We start from the raw sequence: 20,789 nt of genomic DNA, 5'->3' as shown, positions 1-20,789 counted from the left end.
GGGCTCTGCACCCCTTGAACACAGACTCACAGTCTCTCTCGTGCATCTGAGCCACTTGGGGAGCAAGCAGGGTGCAGGGTCCTGGGCCCCACCCCCTAGAGCCTTGAATCGGCAGATCTAGACCAGGGCCCTGGAGTCTGACCAGGAGACTCAGGTGCAGGTGGATGGTCGACCACACTTTTAGAAACCCTGAGCCACAATTTGTCTGGAACTTGCTAAGGGGCTTGGGGTTCCTGTCCCATTGCTGGGCTTTCCCTGTCTTCCACAGACCTGAGATTATGTCTAAAGCTCGATTTTGGAGGCGACAAAAACCGAGGTCCAGAGAGGTTAAAGATTATCCCAAGGTCACACAGTTGGGGGGCGGTGGGCAAGGCTGGCCCAGGCTCTCTGGATTCCTGTCCTGCAGGGGCGTGGGGTGGGGCGGGCTCACTCTCCTGGCCCCTTCTCTTCCTAGGAAGATGGGAGCGGGCAGGTCTAAGGCCAGAGACCAAGCGGTTTCAGGTGGCCTCCGGGCTGCCTGGGCCGCGCCTGACTGCCCACGCTCTGCCTGCAGTGATGGGTGGGCCGGAGTCCCGCGGCGTCCTCCGCAAGATGAGTGACCTGTTGGAGCTGATGGCAAAACGCATGGACACGCTGGCCAGACTGGAGAACAGCAGCGAGCTGCACCGGGCTGCCAGCAACGGGCACTTTGCTGTGGACAGGTAAGGGGGACCCGGGAGGGAGAGGGGCATCCGGAGTTGGGGAGGGGTGGTACCCCGCTGTGTGCTGGGCCCAGGATGCAGCCTCAAAATGCATTTTACACACACACACACACACACACACTAAATGCACAGTGTGGGGTTTTTACAACTCTTCGCTAAGTGGTTTCCTATTGTGTCCGTGCTGCACCTGCCTTTATTTTTTTTTTAAATGGAGGGACTGGGGATTGAACCCAGGACCTCGTGCACGCTGAGCACCTGCTCTACATGAAGCTATGCCCTCCCCCCTGCACCAGCTTTTTCTCCTCACCGTGACGATTTTGAGCTCTGTGTCCATGGGCATGTGTGGATGTGCACGTGGATGTGATGGCCACAGTGATTGTGCGTCCTCCACTCGTGGTCCTAGGCCATCTTTGCAAGAAGGATTTCCTGATTTATTCATTTTAAATATCCCCCTACTGAGCTCAGAATGTGCAAAGTTCCCCCAAGAGTTTGTGCTGCTGTCTCCTGTGCCTCCTCAAGTCCCCCGACTTGAGGAACCCCAGAGAACGAGGGGGTGTGACATTAGGGCCACCTCAGTGGGGAGTCCCGGCCCCCAGGCGTGGAGTGGGGAGACTTGGACCCCACCCACCCCAGGGAGACAGGCTGCACTTCACCTTTTAGGTACTGGGTTCTTTATGAGGTAGAGTTGCTCAGCGTGTTCTAACTGCAGACACATACTTTGGAAACCCACACTTCTACATAATTTGGGAAAAGCTATACCTCAGCCAGTGCGATTTGCTAAAATGTTCTCCTGCTAAAAAATGCATTTGAAATCCACACTTTTAGACAATTTGGGAAAAGCTATACCTTGGCCAGTGTGTGTGATGCAAAAGCCAAAGCTCCAGGCGTTTCTGAAGTTTGCTGTTGGGTAAAATCAAAAGAAAGTGACGGCAGGGAGTCCTGCTCATTGAGGGGCGCTGGCTGGCCTGAGGAAGTAACATGTGTTTGAGGGGCCCCACCTGGGTGGGTTCTGAAGCACAGCCCACCCCCTCGGTCTGGTGGGGGCTCCTTTGCCCCTTAGGCTGCCTGGGCTGGGCTGCTGGCCGTCGGTCCCACCTCAGACAGGCCTTGCTGGTTGAATGTTCTAGATGGCCAGTCTGGTCAGCCCACGTTGGCATCCCTGTCCTAGCGGGTGTCATTTCCTGGAAGCTCACCTTATTGTGTTACGGCCATAACCTCGTCAATCCCACAGCCGCCTTACGAGGGGCTTTAATCCCTGTCCCATAGAGGAGGAAGCTGAGGCACAGAGATGTTCAGGAACTTGCTCAAAGCTGCACAGCTGCTAAGAACCTGGGCCTGGTTCCAGAGATCACCTTTCTAACCACTGCGCTCTGGATGGACGTTCATTCAACATGTGGCTTGGTGGGGGTTAGTTTTTATCCCTTTGCAAGACTTTTCATATCAATGAACTCACAACTCAGGGGGGAAAATCCTTTGTTAGACCTTCGCTCTGATTTTTTGGTTTTTCCCAGTCCTGGAGCCTGGGAGTAAAGCCCATGCAGATGTGTAGCGCTCAGCGCTGAGTCTCGCTCCTGCTGGAGGCTCTTCACCTGAGGGAAGTCAGGGCCCCTGGGTGGGCAGCTCGGCCGTGTGCTGGGTCCCCGGTTAGATGCTCTCTCACCCTCCAGGGACTGAGCATCTGACAGGAGATTAGATCTGTCTGCTTATGAAATACATGTTGGCACTGCCCCAGGCGCTGAGCACACGGTGATAAGCCTTGTCCTCTTTCCTGCGGGGCAGGCAGACAGTAACTGAGGAAAAGAAGTAAATGATACTGAGCCATGCTCCGAAGGGTTAGTGTGTGGGTGACTGGGAAAGGGGCTATTCAGACAGGGGGGTCTGGCAGGGCACTTCGGGGCTGGTGATATTTGAGCTCAATTCTGAATGATGGGAAGGAGCCAGCCACATGAGGAGCTGGGAGTGGAGAATTTGAGGTAGCGAGAGTAGTATGTGCAAAGGCCCTGGGGTGGGAACAAGCTTGTTGTGTGGGAGAAAGGAACCAATATGAAGGCCAACCAGGTGGAGCATGGTAGGGAACCAGAGAGGTCAGCGGGGCTTGTGGCACAGGGCTTGGTCAGCTATGGTAAGGAGCATGGGACATTATTCTTAGAACTGTGCAAAGTTGCTGGATTAGTGGGTGGCAAGAGGGGAAGCAGAGAAGCCAGCGGCGGGACAAGAGGATGGAGGCAAAGGTGCTGGGTTCCCCTGGACCCCCCTGAGGCATGAGACCATCTCCATGTGCAAAGGTCCATCCTCTCCAATGCTGCTGGGTCCCCTCTGATTCAGCCCCTCACCCCCTCATCCTTTACACTTTCCTGGCTGCCCCCAGCTGTGCTCCCACCTGCCTGGGCTGTAGACCCAGCCTCTGTCCACGGGTCTGTTCCCCAGGGGGAGGGCAGAGGCCCCAGCTGGCTCTCTGCTGAGCATCCAGCTGGAGGCAGCTGAGTTGCGGGTCAGGCGCACCGGTGCTCTGGACCTGCCTTCTTGGGCTGAGAGTGCTGCTACCAGCACTTTCGGTGTCTCTCTGGTTTCTTCCAGTCTTGGCCTTCCCTCCCTCCCCTTTTCTGCCCTTCATCTCCTCCAGAGGAGGGGGGAGCATGCAGCACCTCCCAGCTCCATCCCAGGAAATAGCAACAATCCATCATGACCAGCAGAGCCCGTCAAGCCCCACAGGCAGAGCCATCAATTTCAGGGATACTGTTGCTCCTGGTTTCAGGGAGCGTAATGGTGGGTGTGTCCAGGGCAGGCCGAAGCTGCTTGCTCCCCCTTCCCATGTGCACAAACATTGCAGCCCCCTGCCCCACCCTCACCCCACCCCGGGTTGTCCACCCTGGAGCTGGCAGGCAAGACCCACACACTGCTGTGTTTCCAGCAAACCCTTAGTTACCTGCACTTGGATTTCTCACTTTGAAATGATCAGTGGCTTAAAAAGAACAAACTCCACTGCCCTCCTCCTGCCCTTCTGGAAGCTTCTGGGCTGTGCCTCCTACTCGTGGCTAGACTGTCCTCAGGGAAAGCAAATTTGCCTTTTTTAGCCTAGGAAAACATCATTAGGATTATTTGCAGATTGGTTGCAAATGGCATCACATTCTGTATCCCGAAACCAAATAGACATTATCTCTGAATTTTTCATATGGCTTCCCTGCAGCAGCAAAGAGGGCTGGAATTTGAGGGTGTCTGCATTCAAGTCAGTCGTGTGTGTTGAGCGCCTACTGTGTGCAGAGTCTAGACTGGAGGGCTGGGAATGGGTGGAGAAGACACAGGCGACTGAAGTCAGAGCTCTGTCCTCGAAGAGTGTCCGACCCTCTTAGGGAGAGGGAGCCAGCACCCGGTTCCTGCGCACAGCCAGGGAATCATAACAAACAGGCCTGCAGTGGAAGTCACAGCACCGCCAGCCCGCCCGGCCTGCTGCACAGCGGCTCCCAGTGAATCAGCCCCTGGGGGTGTGGGGCACAGACCTCGGTCTGAATCCCGGCTGCTGACTGCTGGGTGACCCAGGGCACGTCATGTGACGTCTCTGAGCCTCAGTTTCCTCATCTGTCAGTTAACACTGATGGAGGGGAGAGCCACCTGGCCCTGTGCCTGGCACTTAGAAGGGCAGCTGTGTCCCTTCCTGGCTCTGTGAGCAGAGAAGTGGGGGGGGCAGCCAGGTTGGGGGAGGGCCTAGAAGCCCTTCGGAGGAGGGGGAGTTTCAGATGACGCTGGAAGGAAGGGACATTTTGGCAAGGGAGACAGAGGTGGTGGGTCCAGACCAAGGGAATGAGCCAAAACACCTGCAAGACCTAGACTTGCACTGATGGAGGGTGACGGGGAAGGAGGGGTGGCCTGCCCCCCACCAGGCTGGAGGTCATGGAGGGAGTGGTGGGCATGCATTCCTGTTTCGCTTCTGTATCCTCAGCCCCAAGAGCAGCAGTTTGCATGATCTTGAGCTGAAGAAGTAGTTGTTGAAGGAAGAAAGGAAAGGAGAGAGAGGAAGGAAAGAAGGGTAGTTTGGGGCTCCTTGGGCACTCCATTCAGTGTGAACCTGAGTTGCTGGAAATGAGCCGCCGTGCTCAGCTGACGAGGTGGAAGCCATGTGCTTCCCGCCAGCCTCACCCTGGACGACGGGGGCCTCAGTTCCCATGCTGCACTCTGGGTGGTTGGACCATTTGGGAGTCTGGAGTTATTCCTGTGCTGCCCTGGGGGTGGCCAGCTGCTGGGTGGTGGAGAATCACAGACACGGTTACAGCCTTGGACCTGGCTGTTTCTTTCCGGGAGTCTGTCTTCGGGGATAGAAATCTTAACTTTTATGATCGTCTTGGTCATTGCAGCCTTTTTCATAGTATCAAACACTTTGAGCAACAATTTAAATGATTAGACAAATATGGCCACTCTGCTGGGTGGGGTTCGTGTCGGGGATGTGCTGAGATTTTTTGTGGTAAGTGAAAATGTGAAAAAGCAGGTTACATAACTATGAACAGTTGGATTCCAAGTGTGAATTCAATATATAGATAAATAAAAGGCAGGTGTAGAAAATCAATAAAAATGCAATGGAGCAGAAGAGATGGCAGAAAGGAGATGCATTAAAATTCTTGTGTGTGGGCAATGAGGTTTTTTTCCCAATTTTTTTTTAAAGCTTTATTTAAAAACTCAGGAATAGACTTTCCCCACCGCCTCTGCGCTGGCAGGGCCAGGTGGCCCAGGAGAGTAGCTTCCTGGGGGTCCGTGTGAGCGTAGGGAGCAGGGAAAGGGGTGTTCTACCTGTTAAGATGACTTGGGGCTCAATTTAAGACATGCCTCATGTCTCTCCGGCCCTGTGCTGGGCCCAGCTTCTGGATTTGCCCCCTTTTAACAGGACAGATCTGGGAGCTTGTCTGGCTCCAGGGCAGGAGAGAGGCCAGACTGGTGGGGAGAGGTTGCCGCTGGCTGAGAAGGTCACTCCAGGACAGACGCCTATTAAGTGTGACATAAATGTGAACAGTTTAATGTCCCTTAAAAAAAAACAACCCACAACACAGCCAAACAAACAAAGAAAAAACATCTCTACCAAAGACAAAGATTCTCAGCGTCCAATTATATGCCATTTGTAAGACAGGCCTAAAAACGACTCAGAAATTAAAAATAAAAGGAAATGTGTACAGAACACACAAACGGAAAGGAAGTTAGGATGGCAATGTTTATAACCAAACAAAGCAGAACGGGATGCAAAAGAACATTTAGCTTAACACGACGTTGTAAACTGACTATACTTCAATTAAAAAAAACCCAAACAAACAAAGACAGTAGGAAAAGGGTCAATACAGTATGGATACACATGATGGAATAAAGTGTAACCACTAAAAATTATATTTTAAAAAGTATTTAATGAATGGCAGCGTATTCACATATAGTCAAAATAAAAGAGGCGATACTAGGCATACACAGCGGGATCTTGATGTGTCTTATACAAAATAAACATGAGATTTTTTTTTTAAAAAACCCTCCAGAAGGCTGGGCCCTGGGCTGGGGTCAGGGGCTCTGTCCCCTTCAGTCTGGCTTTGCCCCACCCACGGGACACCAGCCCCTTCCCCAGTGATGAAGCCACACGCTTACTCCAGCTCTGTTCCTGTCAGTGATGGAATGATAGCCCTCTGATATCACGTGTGTGTGTGCATGTGTGTGTGTTTATGTTTCCTGGGGAAGGGCAGGCAGATCCTTGGTCCTCTCTTTGGAGCACCCAAGCATCAAGGTCCCTGGACAGGAGTGAGGAGCGGGCGGAAGCAGAGGGGGAGAGCAGTAAAAATGCAGGGAAGGCTGGACGCCAGGGTGGAGGCTTCCTGTGTCCCGTGCGGTGTGTGTGAGAGGTAGACAGACAGACCGACGGACCCAGAGAGAACACACCTCTGGTCTGTGGTGCTCGTGTTTCTGGCTGTAGTGTGTCTTGGTGCACGTGTCTGCTGGCACCTGTGAGCGGGAGTCTCTGTTTTAAAAGGCAAGCGATCAGTTTCACAATAAAAGAACAACTCCCAGCCAGCACGCGGGCCAGCTGCGCAGAAATCAATACCCCGTTAATTGAATGCAACCCTCATACATCATGGGAGGAACTCGAAATTAAACCTCCCTCCCGAGGCTTCCTGGAGAGCTCGTTCAAGGGGCCGGGGGAGTGAGGGCTGGAATCAGTGAGGGCCTCACTGGGCTGGGAGGAGGGGGCTGAGCCTCCAGGGGGTGACTTTTGGAGACCTGGCCTGAAGGGAGGTGATACCTGGAGCCTGTGTCCTGGGGAGGAAGTGGCTCCTGGCTCCCTGCTGGAGCCAGAGTTCCCCGCTTGACTCTGGCCCATGGCTCCTGGCCTTGGGTGGGGGAGGGAGCCGGGCATCCTGTGGCCAGGGGGTGGCCGTTTGATTGCTCCTTCGGGAGGCCCTGAGCCAGTGCTTGGAGGCTGGCTGCACCAGGGTCCTCCTTGGAGGTGGGCCAGCTCCAGGAAGCCACTGTGCACGAGCCAGAGGGACTGGTGCTCAGTCTGTGGGTGTGAGAGAGGGAGGCTCAGATAGCTGTTCAAGAGCTTAGAGAACCGTGGACACTTGAAACACCCCTGGGCTTTGGGAGGGGGGTGGGTGGGTGACCAGGGGCCTGGCTTGGCCTTCTTTTACTTTCTGAGTTAAAATGGGTCGTTTTGCTGGGATGCCTAGCGCTTAGTCTGTGTTCAGAAAATGCACAGGGGCCCAGGTCTCACACCTCCAGTGCGTTGCATTCAGTTATTTTGCAAATGCAACAGGAAGGGGCGGGGCGGCACAGAGCCCCTGCCCTGTCCGTCATTTGCTCTCCTCTGGGCCAGTTTCAGAGCTGACTGAAGTGGCAGTGATAATAATTAATGATGGTAATAATAACGACCACCCCTGTTGGGTACAGATTGTGAACTTTGACCTTGGCCAGCCGCGCAATGAAGAAAATCCGATTCAGGTCTGTGATGGACACATCTGAGGGAACTGGGCTCACAAGGAAAAAGGACTGGCCCAGGTCTTAGAGCTGGAGGGGGCTGGGCCAACCTGCCTGGTGGTGCTGACAGCCTGGCAAGCATGTGACTGCCACATTTGTGGGGGGATGGGGTGGGATCTTTGCCCAGCTGGGAGGATGGCGGGCCCCTTCGGGCTGATGTGATAATGCAGAATGTCCCCAGCTTTTCTGCCCTGGCCTGGTACCTAAAGATTATAAGCTGGGGCCGGAGAACCTCACCCCTGTTGCTGGGGTGCCCGTGGCTTGGGAATAACCTTCTGCTGCAGGAGTGAGTGCAAGGCCAGGGCCAAACTTGCCTCCGCCAGGAGCCCAGGCTCTTAGTCCAGGGCCTGGAGGGGGACGCAGCAAGGCTGATCTCCTGGTCAAACACAGTTTAACCAATAGCAACATTATATTTTATGACTGTGTTGGCATAAAAGCTACTGTATTAACATCGCATATTAAAACATTTTCTGTGACCTACCATTTTTTCCTGATGTTTAAAGAAATTGACACATTTTCACGGACCCCCTAAAAGCACCGTGGGCCCTGGCACTGCACCTCCCAGGCCTGATGGAGAGGCCGGCCCTGCCGCCGCCCCAACCCGACGGTGACAGCACCGTCCGCTGCAGGCAGCTGCACGCTGTCTCCCCAGTCCAGCCCCGACTCTCTCTCTTTTCCACAGGAGCATTTCCCAGGTCGTAGATGTGCTGTGGCTTGAAGCCTCACGACATCTACTTTTATTGTCATTTTTTATAAAAGCTTCCTGGGGAGAGACACCTCATCATATATTATTTGAAAATAGAATGTGCTGCACAAATGCTAAGTCCAGTGTAATAATAGTGATGCCGAGCACTTCTGCTCTGAACAAGTTGAACTTGTTACATCAGACAGATGCCATCTGCGCTGTTTTGGAGCCCGTGCTGGCGGTGTGCTTTATGCAAAAAAAAAAAAAAAGAAGCTTATCTTATGAGAATTGCTGAATCCCCCAGAAAGAGAAGTGCTTTGCTCTTGTAGTTTGACTTAGGAGACTTCCTCTTGGGGATGGGGTGACCACTGTAGGTAGGGAGTGAAAGCATCTCGAACATTTATGGAGCGCCTACTGTATGCTGAGCACTTTACAGTCAGTCTCATGTTTAATCCTTGCAATTAATCACTGTGAGGTAATTGAGATTATTCAGATTTTATATGAGCTGACCTGGTAGCTCAGGGAGGTTAGGTAACTTGCCCAAGGTCACACAGCTCTCCGGTGGAGCTAGGATTTGACCCTAGGACCTCTGACTCAGAGGCCTTTTCTCTTTCCAGTAAATCAGGTAGAGAGTCATGGATTCAGGGCTTGAGAAGTCAAGGGTGTTTCCCTTCCCACCCCATCTCACCCTGCCACCCCTGCCCCTACCCCCAACCCTATGATTCTTCATTTCCCATGAGAGTAGCAGTAGAATGAGAAGCAGGGGTTAGAAAGATGTTCTAATACGGGCAGCAGAAGCTGGGCTTGCGCGCTCTCTCTCTTTTTCTAATGGAGGTACTAGGGATTGAACCCAGGACCTTGTGCATGCTAGGCACATGCTCTGCCGCTGACCTAGCTCTACCCCTGCCCTGCCTTGGACTCTCTTTTTGTAACGAATTAAAAACTGTTTCCCTCAGCCTGCAAATGCTGATTGTATTGGTTTCCTAGGACTGCCCTAAAAATGCCCACAGACCAGGTGTCTTAAAACAACAGAAATTTGTTTCCTCTCAGGTCTGGTACACAGTCTAGGTACCAATAGAGCCTCGTTACTGCTGAAGTCTCTGGGGGAGGCTGCGTCCTCTTCTCTTCTGGCTTCTGGTGACTTGATGTGTCCCTGGCTTGGGGATCAAGCATCACTTGCATCACTCTGCCTCTGTCGCCACAGGGCCATTCTCTCCTAGGTGTCTTCACCCAGCCTACTTATAAGGACCCCAGTAACTGAACTCAGGACCAGCCTACTCCGTCTGACCTCCTCTTAACCAGTTACATCTGCAGTGACCCTATTTCCAAATAAGGTCACAGTCTGAGTTTCCAGGTAGATGTGCATTTTGCGGGGGACACTATTCAACCCGACACAGTGATGGAGCCCTGGGTATGTGGCCCATGCTGGGAAGTGCCAGGTTCCACATACAAAATTGTATCCCTGTCCTTAAGGACTCAGGACTCCTTTGTGTGTAGGTTAATTAGGTTTATTTATTTATTCATTTTTTTTAATGGAGGTACTGGGGATTGAACCCAGGACCTTGTGCATGCTAAGCATGCGCTCTACCGCTGATCTGTACCCTCCCCCATCTTCCATTTTAAAAGATGAGGACTGGAGGCACAGAGAAGCTAAGTGACTTGCCCACGGTCACACAGTTCACAAGAGGCAGAACTTTGGCTCATCTCCTGGTGTGTTACTGTAAATCGGAGACGAGCTGACTGTTCTCTTCCAGACAGCCTCCCTGGATGATCTAAGGCCAAGGAGAAATATTGCCACTTTTTCCTGCCTGAGGACTTTTTGAGCAAAAGAAGCATCGTCTTACATCTTTGCTTGTTCTTATTTGTAATTTTACAGAAAGCTGTTGAGGGCTGAATTGTGTCCTCAAAAGGGATATGTTGGTCTCCTAACCCCCAACCTGTGAACGTGATCTTATTTTGGAAATAGGGTCTTGGCAGATATAATCAAATTAAGATGAGGTCATACTGGATCAGGGTGGGTCCTAATCCAGTGATTGGTGTCCCTATAAGAAGAAGAAATTTGGACACACACAGAAGAAGGCCAAGGGAAGACAGAGGCTGAGACTGGGGTGATGTATCTACCAGCCCAGAACCACCAAGGGTCACTGGTCCCCACCAGAGGCTGGGTCAGATTCTCCCTAAGAGACTCCAGGAGGAACCAACCCTGTTGACTGCTTGATTTCAGACTCCTGGCATCCAGAAGTGTGAGAGAATAAATCTGTGTTGTTTTAAGCCCCTGGGGTTGTGGTAATTTGTTAGAGCAGCCACAGGAACTGAATGAAAGGCAGTGCTACTTTCTGTTGGAGTTGGGAGAGCGTTGACTGGACTGTGTGTGCACGTGCGTGTGCACGTGCGTGTGCATGTGTGGCGAGCTCGTCTCCCCCTTCCATCACCTCTGTTTTGTCCCCACCTCCACCTCCATGTCTCCGGCACCTGTCTCCTTTCTCAGTGGACGGGGCCACGCCCTGCCTTTCCTTACGGAAAGTGGAGGTGGGGGGCAGGGAGGCCCGAGGGGGAGGTGGCCGAGGAAGGACACCATTGTGCTTTCTCTGGTGGGAGGTGGGGTTTACAGACCCCGGAGAAGCCCAGGTTGGAAAAACCCTTCTTCATCTAATTCTCATGATGTGCGGCAGTAAAGACCCTGTCCTTGTCAGGGGATAAATGGAGCTTAAACGGGGCCTGCAAAGCCACGGAGGTGGTGAGAATCAAAGAAACGGAACAATTGTGTTCAGAAAAAGCAGGCAGCTTCCTGGAGAAAGGCCCCCGGACCCTTCCTTGCTGAGACCCAGGTGCCAGCAGAGCGGGGTCTGCCTCAGCGCCAGTTTTCGCAGTGAGAAAAGTGCTGCGGGGGGTGCCTGGTAACCTTCCCCGCAGGGGGAGTGGCTGTCCACCCCAGGGAGTACATTCTTCCCCGATAAGGGCGATGTGAGCATTGATGGTGGGCTGGAGGCTATGATGTCTGTGGCAGTAAACTCGTTTAAGATCCTGGGAAGAATTCATTCTCAGGAAACTCAACAATAATTTACTAGAGGTTTAATAGTTGGCAAGTCCCCAGGCTGCTTTGGGTGGAATTTATTTTGGCAAGCTACAGCCCCACTGGGAGAAGATAGAGAAACAGATTCAGGGTAGCTGGCTGTGCCCAGGAAAAGGGCCTCCATCACCCGGGGGGTCCCTGGACAGATCCCTGGCTGGCTCTTGAATGGAGTTCCTCTGCCTGTGTCAGCCTTGGGCACTGCCCTTCACACACGTGCAGACACGCCAGGCACGTGCAGATGTGGGCTTTCCCAGCTGTGTATCACGTGTGCGCAGGGATGGTTAGCGTGCCCCTCCGGCCCAGGCTGGGGCAGCAGCAGCTCCACGTCCTGGCCCGGCTTTCCCCGTCGCTGCGTTTCCACTTGGCACAGGGTGGCATTTGGGTGCTGGGGGCCCTGGCGTCCCGCTGCCTTTGCTTGCAGGCTGAAGAAGGCCTGGGAAGGCCGCCAAGGCGGGCTCACCCCTGGCTTCTCCCACGTAGGTCCCCTGCTGGGGCCGGCCTCATGGAGCGGATCCAGGCCATCGCCCAGAACGTCTCGGACATCGCCGTGAAGGTGGACCAGATTCTGCGGCACAGCCTCCTGCTGCACAGCAAGGGTGGGGGCCGGGGGCACCCCTCTACCCCCGGGAGGCCAGTGTCCGGGGTGGGACATCCAGGTCCTGATTTCTCCCAACAGTGGGCAGCTACCCTGGCTCCTCAGGGCCCTTCAAGCTCTCAGCGGGGTGCCTCAGGGCTCACCCCACCCTTACCAGGCTTGAGGACAGACGTCCCTGGGGGTCACCCTCCATTGTGGGGGATGTGGGGAGCATCAGGCTGGGAGGCCCTACCTCTGCCCCCTCCAAAAAGTCCAGAGTACATTTGCGTGAGTGTCTGAGGGCTGCTCATCCAGGCAGTTGGTCCAGAGCCATTCAGGCCAGCTCCTCACTGGTTCTGAACTCCCTAAGGAGTGGGGGTGGTGGCAGAGGGGGCAATCTGGTGGGGGGCCTTTCGAGTGGGGAAACTCAAGCCGAAGGCAGCGTGTGTTCCTGCATTACTCCCCCCCACCCCAAACCAGCCCACTCCTCACGCTTTCTCTGCCGGGCTCCTCCCTGGGCCCAGGGCCACAGCAAGTTGGCCTTCTCTCCCAGCAGTGTCTGAAGGCCGGCGGGACCAGTGTGAGGCGCCCAGTGACCCCAAGTTCCCGGACTGCTCTGGGAAGGTGGAGGTGAGGCCTGGGCTGAGGGTGGGGTGGGGCCCATGCCCCAGACTAGCTCAGGGATTCTGCTCCTGGCAGGGAAATCCACTCTGAAGGGCCTCCAGACCCTGCCCCTGGCACTGGCTGGCGGAGGCCAGCCTCAGGGAAACCACTTCTCTGCTTGGGCCATCTGCCCTCATTCTGTCTCCCATCTCTCCTGGACTACCTGCACTGAGAGAGCCCCTCCCATCCCACCTCTAGGGCCCCACCTCTGGCTGCGCAGTCAGTCCATCTGGGGAGCCAGTCCACAGGCATCAGAGCCAGCCCCGCGCTGGTTCTGAACTCCCTAAGAGGGCAGGGCAGTGGCACGGCAGATCCCTTCTGGGGACCCTGTGGGGGTCACTGTGGATGGGTCCTGCCCAGTCCTCAGCTCTTGCCCCCTTGGAGGCTGCTCTCTGACCTTGGCTTCAGCTGAACTCTGCTCTTGTTGCCAGTAGGGAACAAAGGAAGAGGGAGTCCAGCCAGGCACCAAGCTGCTGCACTTCTGTTTGCCCCAGAGCTTTGCCCTCATGTGTCTTGACCTGGCCTCCTTCTCGGGGACCTCCTCTACCTGGGCCTGGGAGGTGGTGGTCTTGCCTGGCCTTCCCTGAGCTTCTCAGCGACCAGGACGCAGGGCCGGGTCCTAAGGCCCCAGTCTGGTCTCTCTTCTCTGTGTCTGACCTTGCTGCATCTTTAGGGCAGGCCCCCAGACACCCTGTCCTGGGGACCTCAGGGTCCCCAGGGGCATGCATGCAGGGTTGCTCAGCGAGGGTGCCTGTGGGGCTGGCGCTGGCTCCCTGGCCCAGGCTGGCCCTCTCCGCAGTGGATGCGTGCCCGCTGGACCTCTGACCCCTGCTACGCCTTCTTCGGGGTGGATGGCACCGAGTGTTCCTTCCTCATCTACCTCAGTGAGGTCGAGTGGTTCTGCCCCCCGCTGCCCTGGAGGAACCAGACGGCCACCCAGAGGGCCCCCAAGCCCCTCCCCAAAGTCCAGGTAGGCGTGGGAGGTGGGTGGACGGACCAGCAAGGGGCTGGTGTCGGGTCATGCTTGGGGGACAGCAGGAGGAGCTCTTTGCCCCCAGGAAGATGGGACCAGCCTGCTCTGCCTGGTGGGCGGGCTGGTCCTTGCCCGCCAGCCTGCGGGCGCCTGTCCCAACTTCTGTGGGATGCTGTGGCACTGAGCTGCCCTGAGGGGCGGGCTGGGGCCCTGGAGGAGTCCCCTTAATGGGCTGGAATAATGGTAATAATGGCTGTCACTTACTGAGGGCTTCCTGTGTGCCAGACACTTTATTTGTACTTAAATCTCCTAGCAGTCTTTGTGCGATCATATTTAATAGATGACGGCTCTGAGGCCTGGAAAGTTAACGTCTTCCAGACCTGCAGGTACTCTGGCTACACTGAAAGGCAGCCTGGCTTCCTTGACCCCTTCCTCACTGCCTCCTTGTAGCAGCTGGGGTCCTGGGCACCGAGCAGATGGGCTCGGGACAGGTGGCTGATTGGAGCTGGGCTGGGAGAGGCCAACTTGGCTGGGGAGTGAGTGTTGGGGGTTGAGAACAGTGCTCCCTGACTGTGGGGGCCTCTTAGAAAGAGCGGGAGAAGCTAGAACAGGCCCAGCCTCATGGGGAAGGTGCGGGCCCTTGTGCCAGGGCCGTGGGTGGTGGTGGTGGCCTGTCTGCTGGCTGGAGGGTTAGAGAACTGAGGTCTGGACCCCGCCTCCAGGCAGTTTTCCGGAGCAATCTGTCCCACCTCCTGGAGCTGATGGGCAGCGGGAAGGAGTCTCTAATCTTCATGAAGAAACGGACCAAGAGGCTCACGGCCCAGTGGGCACTGGCTGCCCAGCGCCTGGCGCAGAAGCTCGGGGGCGTCCGGAGGGACCAGAAGCAGGTACCGTATCCTCTCTGTGCACCTGAGGAGCTGAGCTCAGAATGCTTAGGAAGGGAGCTCAGGGCCTCAGGCTTCCAAGTGGACACCAGGTCTACCCTTAAAAAAGTTTTATTAAATTTATTTGAGTTTGAGCCAGGGGCTGGGGAAGGCAGAGTCAGAATAGTTACATGTGGTAGCCCTGGCCCTTTCCAAGTTTGGGGCAGAATGACACCCCTCTCCCCCTTAGGAGTTCCACATCCTGTAGACATTTTGTTCTTTTCAGACAGAAAGTCATGGCATTTGCCTGGAATGTTGGGAATAATGTAACTCATTTGGTGCAGTTTGTTAATTCATCTGTCTGTCCATCCATCCATCCATCCGTCCATCCATCCAATAAATATTTAGCTGACTTTCTCATCACCCTGTTTGTTTCTTTCAGAGTCCTTATCATTTCATGAAATTCTCTCTTGTCTGTGTTTACTGCTGAATACCCCTTCCATGGGAATGTAAGCGCCTTGGGGGCAGGGTGTGGCTGTCTTGTTCACCTGTATCTCCAGTGGTCACTCTGCCTCTTGGTCCCTCTGCTGTGCTCTGGTGCCAGAAAGCTCCTTTCCAGGCACAGGCAGGAGACAGTGTCTTCTGCTGGCCGGGGCTCCCTGGGGGTGTCCAGGCCGGGGGCTGCTGCTTCTCCACGCTGACCCACTGTGCTCCCCCAACCCTGCCCAGATCCTTGTCCACATCGGCTTCCTGACGGAGGAATCTGGGGACGTGTTCAGCCCGCGGGTGCTGAAGGGCGGGCCTCTGGGGGAGATGGTGCAGTGGGCAGACATCCTGGCTGCTCTGTATGTCCTGGGCCACGGCCTGCGGATCACAGTGTCCCTGAAGGAGCTGCAGAGGTGAGTGCCGGATGGGAGGAGGGAAGGTAGGGGAGCCCTGCCCTCCTGCTACTGTCAGAGAGTGACATTCCTAATTTCCTCCTCCACCTGCTCCCTCTGCTTCCCACCCCCTCCTCCCCGACCCTGATGCCTGGCCATGTTTGGGATGCACCAAGGGAGCATATTTGTGGAGTGCTGTTCAAACAGCGTCCCGTTCTCCATCTAGGGGCTAACGGGGGCCTTGGTGTTTGTGCTCAGGGGCTGACGAATGTTGGCTTGTGGAGCTGAGCCACATACAGATGGGGTCCCCTCTGCCTGCCGTCCTGGTGGGCTTGGTGCAGCCTCAGGGGACCTCTTCTGGAACTGGGCTCCTTCCTGGGCCTATTCTGGGGTCTAGGGATCAGGAAGACCTGGAGGGTGGTGAAGTGGGCCACCCTTTCATGAGTGTTTGCCTTTCCAGGGTCCCTCTTATGCTGTTGGAGGTGGGAGAGTGGTGATGAGGGTCGTAGCATCGTGTGTCCGCATGTGCGAGTATGATTAGGTTTATTTTTAACCACTATATCTGTGGGCTGTAGAAATATATAAGCTTTTTCTTCTTTTATTTATTAAGATTGATTCAATGATATTTGATACATACAAAAATATACATGCTGTATGTTATGAAGCCCAAGGGTGGAGTGGTCTTCCATGGTCGCCATGAGAGTATTACCTACCAGGTCGCTCGCATCTGCCTGGGGGCTCCTTGTCTCGCCCACCCCTCTGCCTCCCCCCGCCCCACTGCCCCAGGAAACTGGGAACATGGATTCTGTGTTTATCATTCCTTTGCTTTTTGTTTTTTAAGTAGTTTGTTTCACAAATTCATGGATCCATGAACAACGCATGGTTTTAGTTTTATTTGGGTTTGGTTTGAGCCTTGTAAGAATGGCATCTACTCTGCAGTCTCTAAGGCTGGCTTTCTTTGCCTGTTGTTAGGTTTCAAAGATTCATCCATGTTGCCTGTAGCTCCATCTCATTCATGTTCATCACTGAATGACATTCCATTGTGTGAATGCGCCATAATCATGTATCGGTGTCTCCTGTCTGTGGGCATTTTCCCATGTTTTTACAAGTTATTTTGAAGGATGCTGTGGTGGACCTTTTGGTACATGTCACCTGGTGTGCCTGGGTCAGAGTTTCTCTTGGGTGTGGACTGAGTTTTTCCCTTGAGATAGACTTAGGTGCACAATTGCTGGGACTTAGTTGGAGTGTCTGAAAATTTAGCTTGACACAAAAATGCCACCTGTTTTCCTAAGTGACTGCACCAGTTCAGTCCTGCCATGTACTGGCTCCCAGGGGGCCACTTTCTCACCCACAGTTAGTGTTGCTGGGCTTCCTCACTGGGGGTGCGAAGTTGTACCATGACATCTCGTTAGGGTCTTACCTTGCACTCTTTGTGGCTTGTCTTGGTCATTTCTTTATGGTGTTTTGTTTTGTTTTAGGAACAGAAGGTCTTCATTTTAGTTTTTTTTTTTTTTTTTTTTTTTTTTTTTTTTTGGAAAGGGCATTGGAGGTAGCTAGGTTTTATTTGTTTTTTTGATGGATGTACTGGGGATTGAACCCAGGGCCTCTTGCATGCTAAGTGTGCGCTCTGCCACTTGAACTGTCTCCCCCAGGTCTTCATTTTAATGTAATTAAAGGTGTCAAATATTTTCTTTATATGCCTTGGGATTTTTGTTGTGCTTGGTGAATTTCTTTTCCTTTATTGGGATGAGATTGCCCTAACTGGCTGTAGAGGCATTGGGAAGCACATCCCAGGTGGGGGCAGCGAGTTCTGGGGGCCACCTTGAAATAGCACTTCCGCCCCATCTGGTTGAATGTCACCTGAGTGGGAAGGAGCTAGGCTGGGAGCTGTCCCCGAGAGCTGGTGCTGAACCACCAAACTAGCTGCCCGGTGCTGGGAGAGGCAACCGGCACGCCCCTCACACTGGCGCTCGCCCTGTGGCATTTTGTTGTCAGACAAGCTGTTGCCCTTGTGTGGGCCACTTCAGAGCTGGGGGTGCCTTCTCGCTGCCCGCCAGGGCACACTGCTGCTCGCTGTGCTATGCCCACTCCCTGCTCCCTCTGAACAGAGCTCAGGAGATGCAGAGCAGAACACTGCAGAGGCAGCTAACATTGCAAAGGATGAAAAGACACCTCTCTCCCTGGCCTCAAAGCTTCCTAGGGGAAAGTCAGATGGGGCAGAGATGGGGAGGAGGCAGGAGAAAGGGACCTGATGTGTGGGAAGCCATAGAAGTCTCAGGCAAATTAGGATGACATAGCTGGTGGCTGTGGGAAGCCAGACCGGCCTCAGGCAGAACAACAAGCAAAGGACTGGTGGCCCCTATTCCCTGGGTCTCCAGAAATGCCCAGGGTGCAGTGGGAAGAGACTTGGGGCTGGGGACCGCCCAGAGGCCTCCTCCCAGGCTCTGCCACACACAGTCCCCGGTGCATGCAGAGCTTCCTTCTGTCAGTACCACTGACACCTGGCTCCACCTCAAGGTTAGATGAGTTCACATTTATCCAGCAGCCTTCAGCTTGAGTCTTCTCTTCTGACTATGCATTTTCTGGGGCCAGAGGGGTGAGAACTTCCTTCCTTTATTGCTCCCTCAGGGAGTGGGAGAGCTTCCAGGCATCTGTGACAGCCCAGCATCACACTTAGAGACCCGTTCTTCCGTGAGAGGACGTACTTGACAAGTCTCCCTAAGAGGCAGGAGTTTAACTCAGTTCTGCTTCTCAGCCCACATTGGGGTGTCTCCCCTTTCAGCCTTGACCTTGAGTCCTTGCCTGCCCAGAGTACCTCCTCTGCCTCCGACCACTTGTTGGGCCCGGTGGGCGCTGAGCCTGTGGTTGGTGAGGCTGCGGTTGCCCATCACAGGGGCCAGAGCAGTGAAGATGGGGACCCTGATGAAAAGCACCCAGAGCTGAAATACGCCTCTGCTGCCATTTCTTTCACTACACACATGCACCCATATGCATGCACGCACACTCCTATGCACAGCCACACGTGCACACGCTTGTATGTGTGCACACCCCCCGCATGCACACAGGTGCACATCCCTGCACACAAGCACTTGCAGACACACACCCGTGCACATGCATGCACACAGGCACACCCCCATGCATGCACACGCACACCCCACAGAGAATCTGTATCTTCCCACCAGTGAGTCACTACCTGCCAAGCTCTTGCAGATCTGAAATTCCCAGAAGCAGGGGCTCCAGGGAGAGGTTGCCCCTCTCCAATTACAGCTGTAAATCATATCCAGACAGCTTGGTTCCCGGAAGAGCCTCAGGAAGGTTCTTTCTAAATCTGTTACCAGGTACAATTTAAAACAACTAAAAGAATAAAAATTAAAAAAAGAAAACCACCTTCCCCAGGAGACATAATACACTTCTGTCTATAAAATTCACAGCATCCACCGGGGTAGAATTCATTTCAGGTAGGGATTCTCAGCCTCAGCTGCAACACAACCTCCTTAGAAACAGACCAACCTCTGGGCCCCACTCTTGGGGTCTCTGATTTCATTGGTCTGGGGTGGGGGTCGAATATCAGGTTTTCAAAGCTCCCCGGGTGGTCTAATGAGCAGTGAGGGCTGGGAGGTAGGCTATGTGGGAGGCTCTGTCTCGGGCCTCTCCCACAGCGTCTGGTGGTTTATTGGTGGTGTTTGGCGTTCGTCACCTTATAGAAGAATCACGTTGATATCCGCCTTCACCTACACGCGGCATTCCGTGTGTGTGTCTGGGTCCACATTTCCCCTTCTTATAAGGACACCAGTCATATCAGATTAGGGCCCACAATAATTACCTCATTGCAACTTGGTCACCTTTGTAAAAGCTCTGTCTCCAAATATGGTCACATTCTGAGGTTCTGGGGGGTAAGGACCCCAACATATGATTTGGGGGCTGGGGGAGCCCAATGTAGTCCATTGCTAGATGGTGACTGTTTGAGCCTGGAAAGGGGTTGTGGGCAGAGATAGCCCTGAGTACAAGCATGGCACCGACGTGGGTTCTGCAGGAGGCGGCGGGATCACCCCAGCCTTGTGGGGCTGCTCCAGGCAGCTGGCGCCACAGTAATTTGAAAGTAGGTCAACAGGATATGAAGGTAATCCAAACTCTGAGAGTCGTGGCTTGGCTTCTACAAGAGAAACGTCTCCCCGGGCTGGCACAATGACCCGTGGGGGGAAGGCAGCGGGACAAAGACGCTGCCAGTACATTTGTTGCAGTTTATTCACAGATGTTCACGGCAGATGTCTTGGCCACTGACTAGACAAGGAGGCTGGACGGATAAGCCACTTGTCTCTGCTGCTCATGTGTTGCTGCTTTAATTAACTGTCTCACTGGAGGGGTGTCTGGGGCCTTGCACGGAGTCCACATCTGGCTTTGCTGCTGGAAGATGTTGAGAGCGATGGCATGTGGGTACAACAGGCCCTGTGATAAGACTGCAGTGCGGGGATGTCAGACAGTCCTGCCCATGCCCTGTGTGCGCGGTGGGAAGGAGGGGCAAAGGCAGAGCCCCGTCGAGAGCATCTGAGACGTCCTCATGGATGCCTGGATCCACCGTGGGCATTTTGACGTGAAGCTGCTCCCTTCTCGCCCACCCAGAACTGGCTGTGCCCATCCATTTTATTTGCATAATTTCAAGCATCATTAATAGTACATGGCATGAGGAAAAATTACTGAGCTCTTCCTCCCTCCATGAGTGAAATTGGGTTTAGTAGAAAATTAGTTGACTTAACTGGCAAATGATGAAAGCTTGAGAGGAGAATGTTTAAGTAAGGAGGACAAGGAGGGGAAACTTGGCTGTCAAGCACTGGCCCCGGTGGAAATCAGTCTCCTAGCCTCTTTGTTCAGTGTTTGTTCAAGGGAAATACTGGGGAGGGTCCCCAGAGGATGACGAAGGCATGGACCACATCCCGTCCCGCATGCTCAGCCTAGCTTGACGAGGTCACGTCCAATAAACCCTGAGGAGCCAGTCCAGGCAGGACGCAGGGTTTGAACTCGTTCAGATCTGGCTGTGACTGACTGAGACTGGCCTGAACCAGGCTGATCTATCAAGTTCAAGGCAGCCGCAAGGTAGACGGCGCTGCCGTTCTCTGGGGGGAGGGGAGAGAAGAGCGCTGGGTGTCGGGGGCACATGGGAAAGACCTTGAATTTGAGTTTAGACACGCTGAATTAGAGCTGCCCATGTGGAGACAGCTCAGTGATGGGCCCCGGGGCTCAGAATGGAGATGGCATCTCGGTAGCCACTGAATACAAGTGTGAACAAAATTGCCGAGTGATATGGAAAAGGGCCTGACAGCAAAGACTTAAGAAACAGTAACATTTAAAGGCTTTTTGGAGAAAGAGGTCCTGGCAGGGGAGACTGAGA

At 54.1% G+C, this 20,789-nt stretch overlaps 1 protein-coding gene across 3 annotated transcripts in view; it reads left to right on the top strand.

Annotated features, from left to right (window-relative positions):
• MGAT5B (alpha-1,6-mannosylglycoprotein 6-beta-N-acetylglucosaminyltransferase B) overlaps nt 1–20,789 on the top strand; it is a 65,906-nt gene that overhangs the window by 12,082 nt on the left and 33,035 nt on the right. For 2 of the 3 annotated variants that reach the window (XM_064495490.1, XM_064495489.1), the window contains exons 3-8: nt 554–701; nt 11,933–12,048; nt 12,580–12,656; nt 13,489–13,659; nt 14,385–14,549; nt 15,255–15,424. In XM_064495490.1, the coding sequence (XP_064351560.1) occupies nt 554–701; nt 11,933–12,048; nt 12,580–12,656; nt 13,489–13,659; nt 14,385–14,549; nt 15,255–15,424 (847 nt within the window). The remainder of the gene's footprint in view (nt 1–553; nt 702–11,932; nt 12,049–12,579; nt 12,657–13,488; nt 13,660–14,384; nt 14,550–15,254; nt 15,425–20,789) is intronic. The other variant, XM_031469180.2, reaches the window with a different exon arrangement.

This window comes from Camelus dromedarius, chromosome 16 (genome assembly GCF_036321535.1).
Source record: "Camelus dromedarius isolate mCamDro1 chromosome 16, mCamDro1.pat, whole genome shotgun sequence".
In the NCBI taxonomy this organism is placed as follows: domain Eukaryota; kingdom Metazoa; phylum Chordata; class Mammalia; order Artiodactyla; family Camelidae; genus Camelus; species Camelus dromedarius.
The sequence above is the reverse complement of the archived record's forward strand: the minus strand, read 5'-3'. Positions and strand labels throughout refer to the sequence as shown.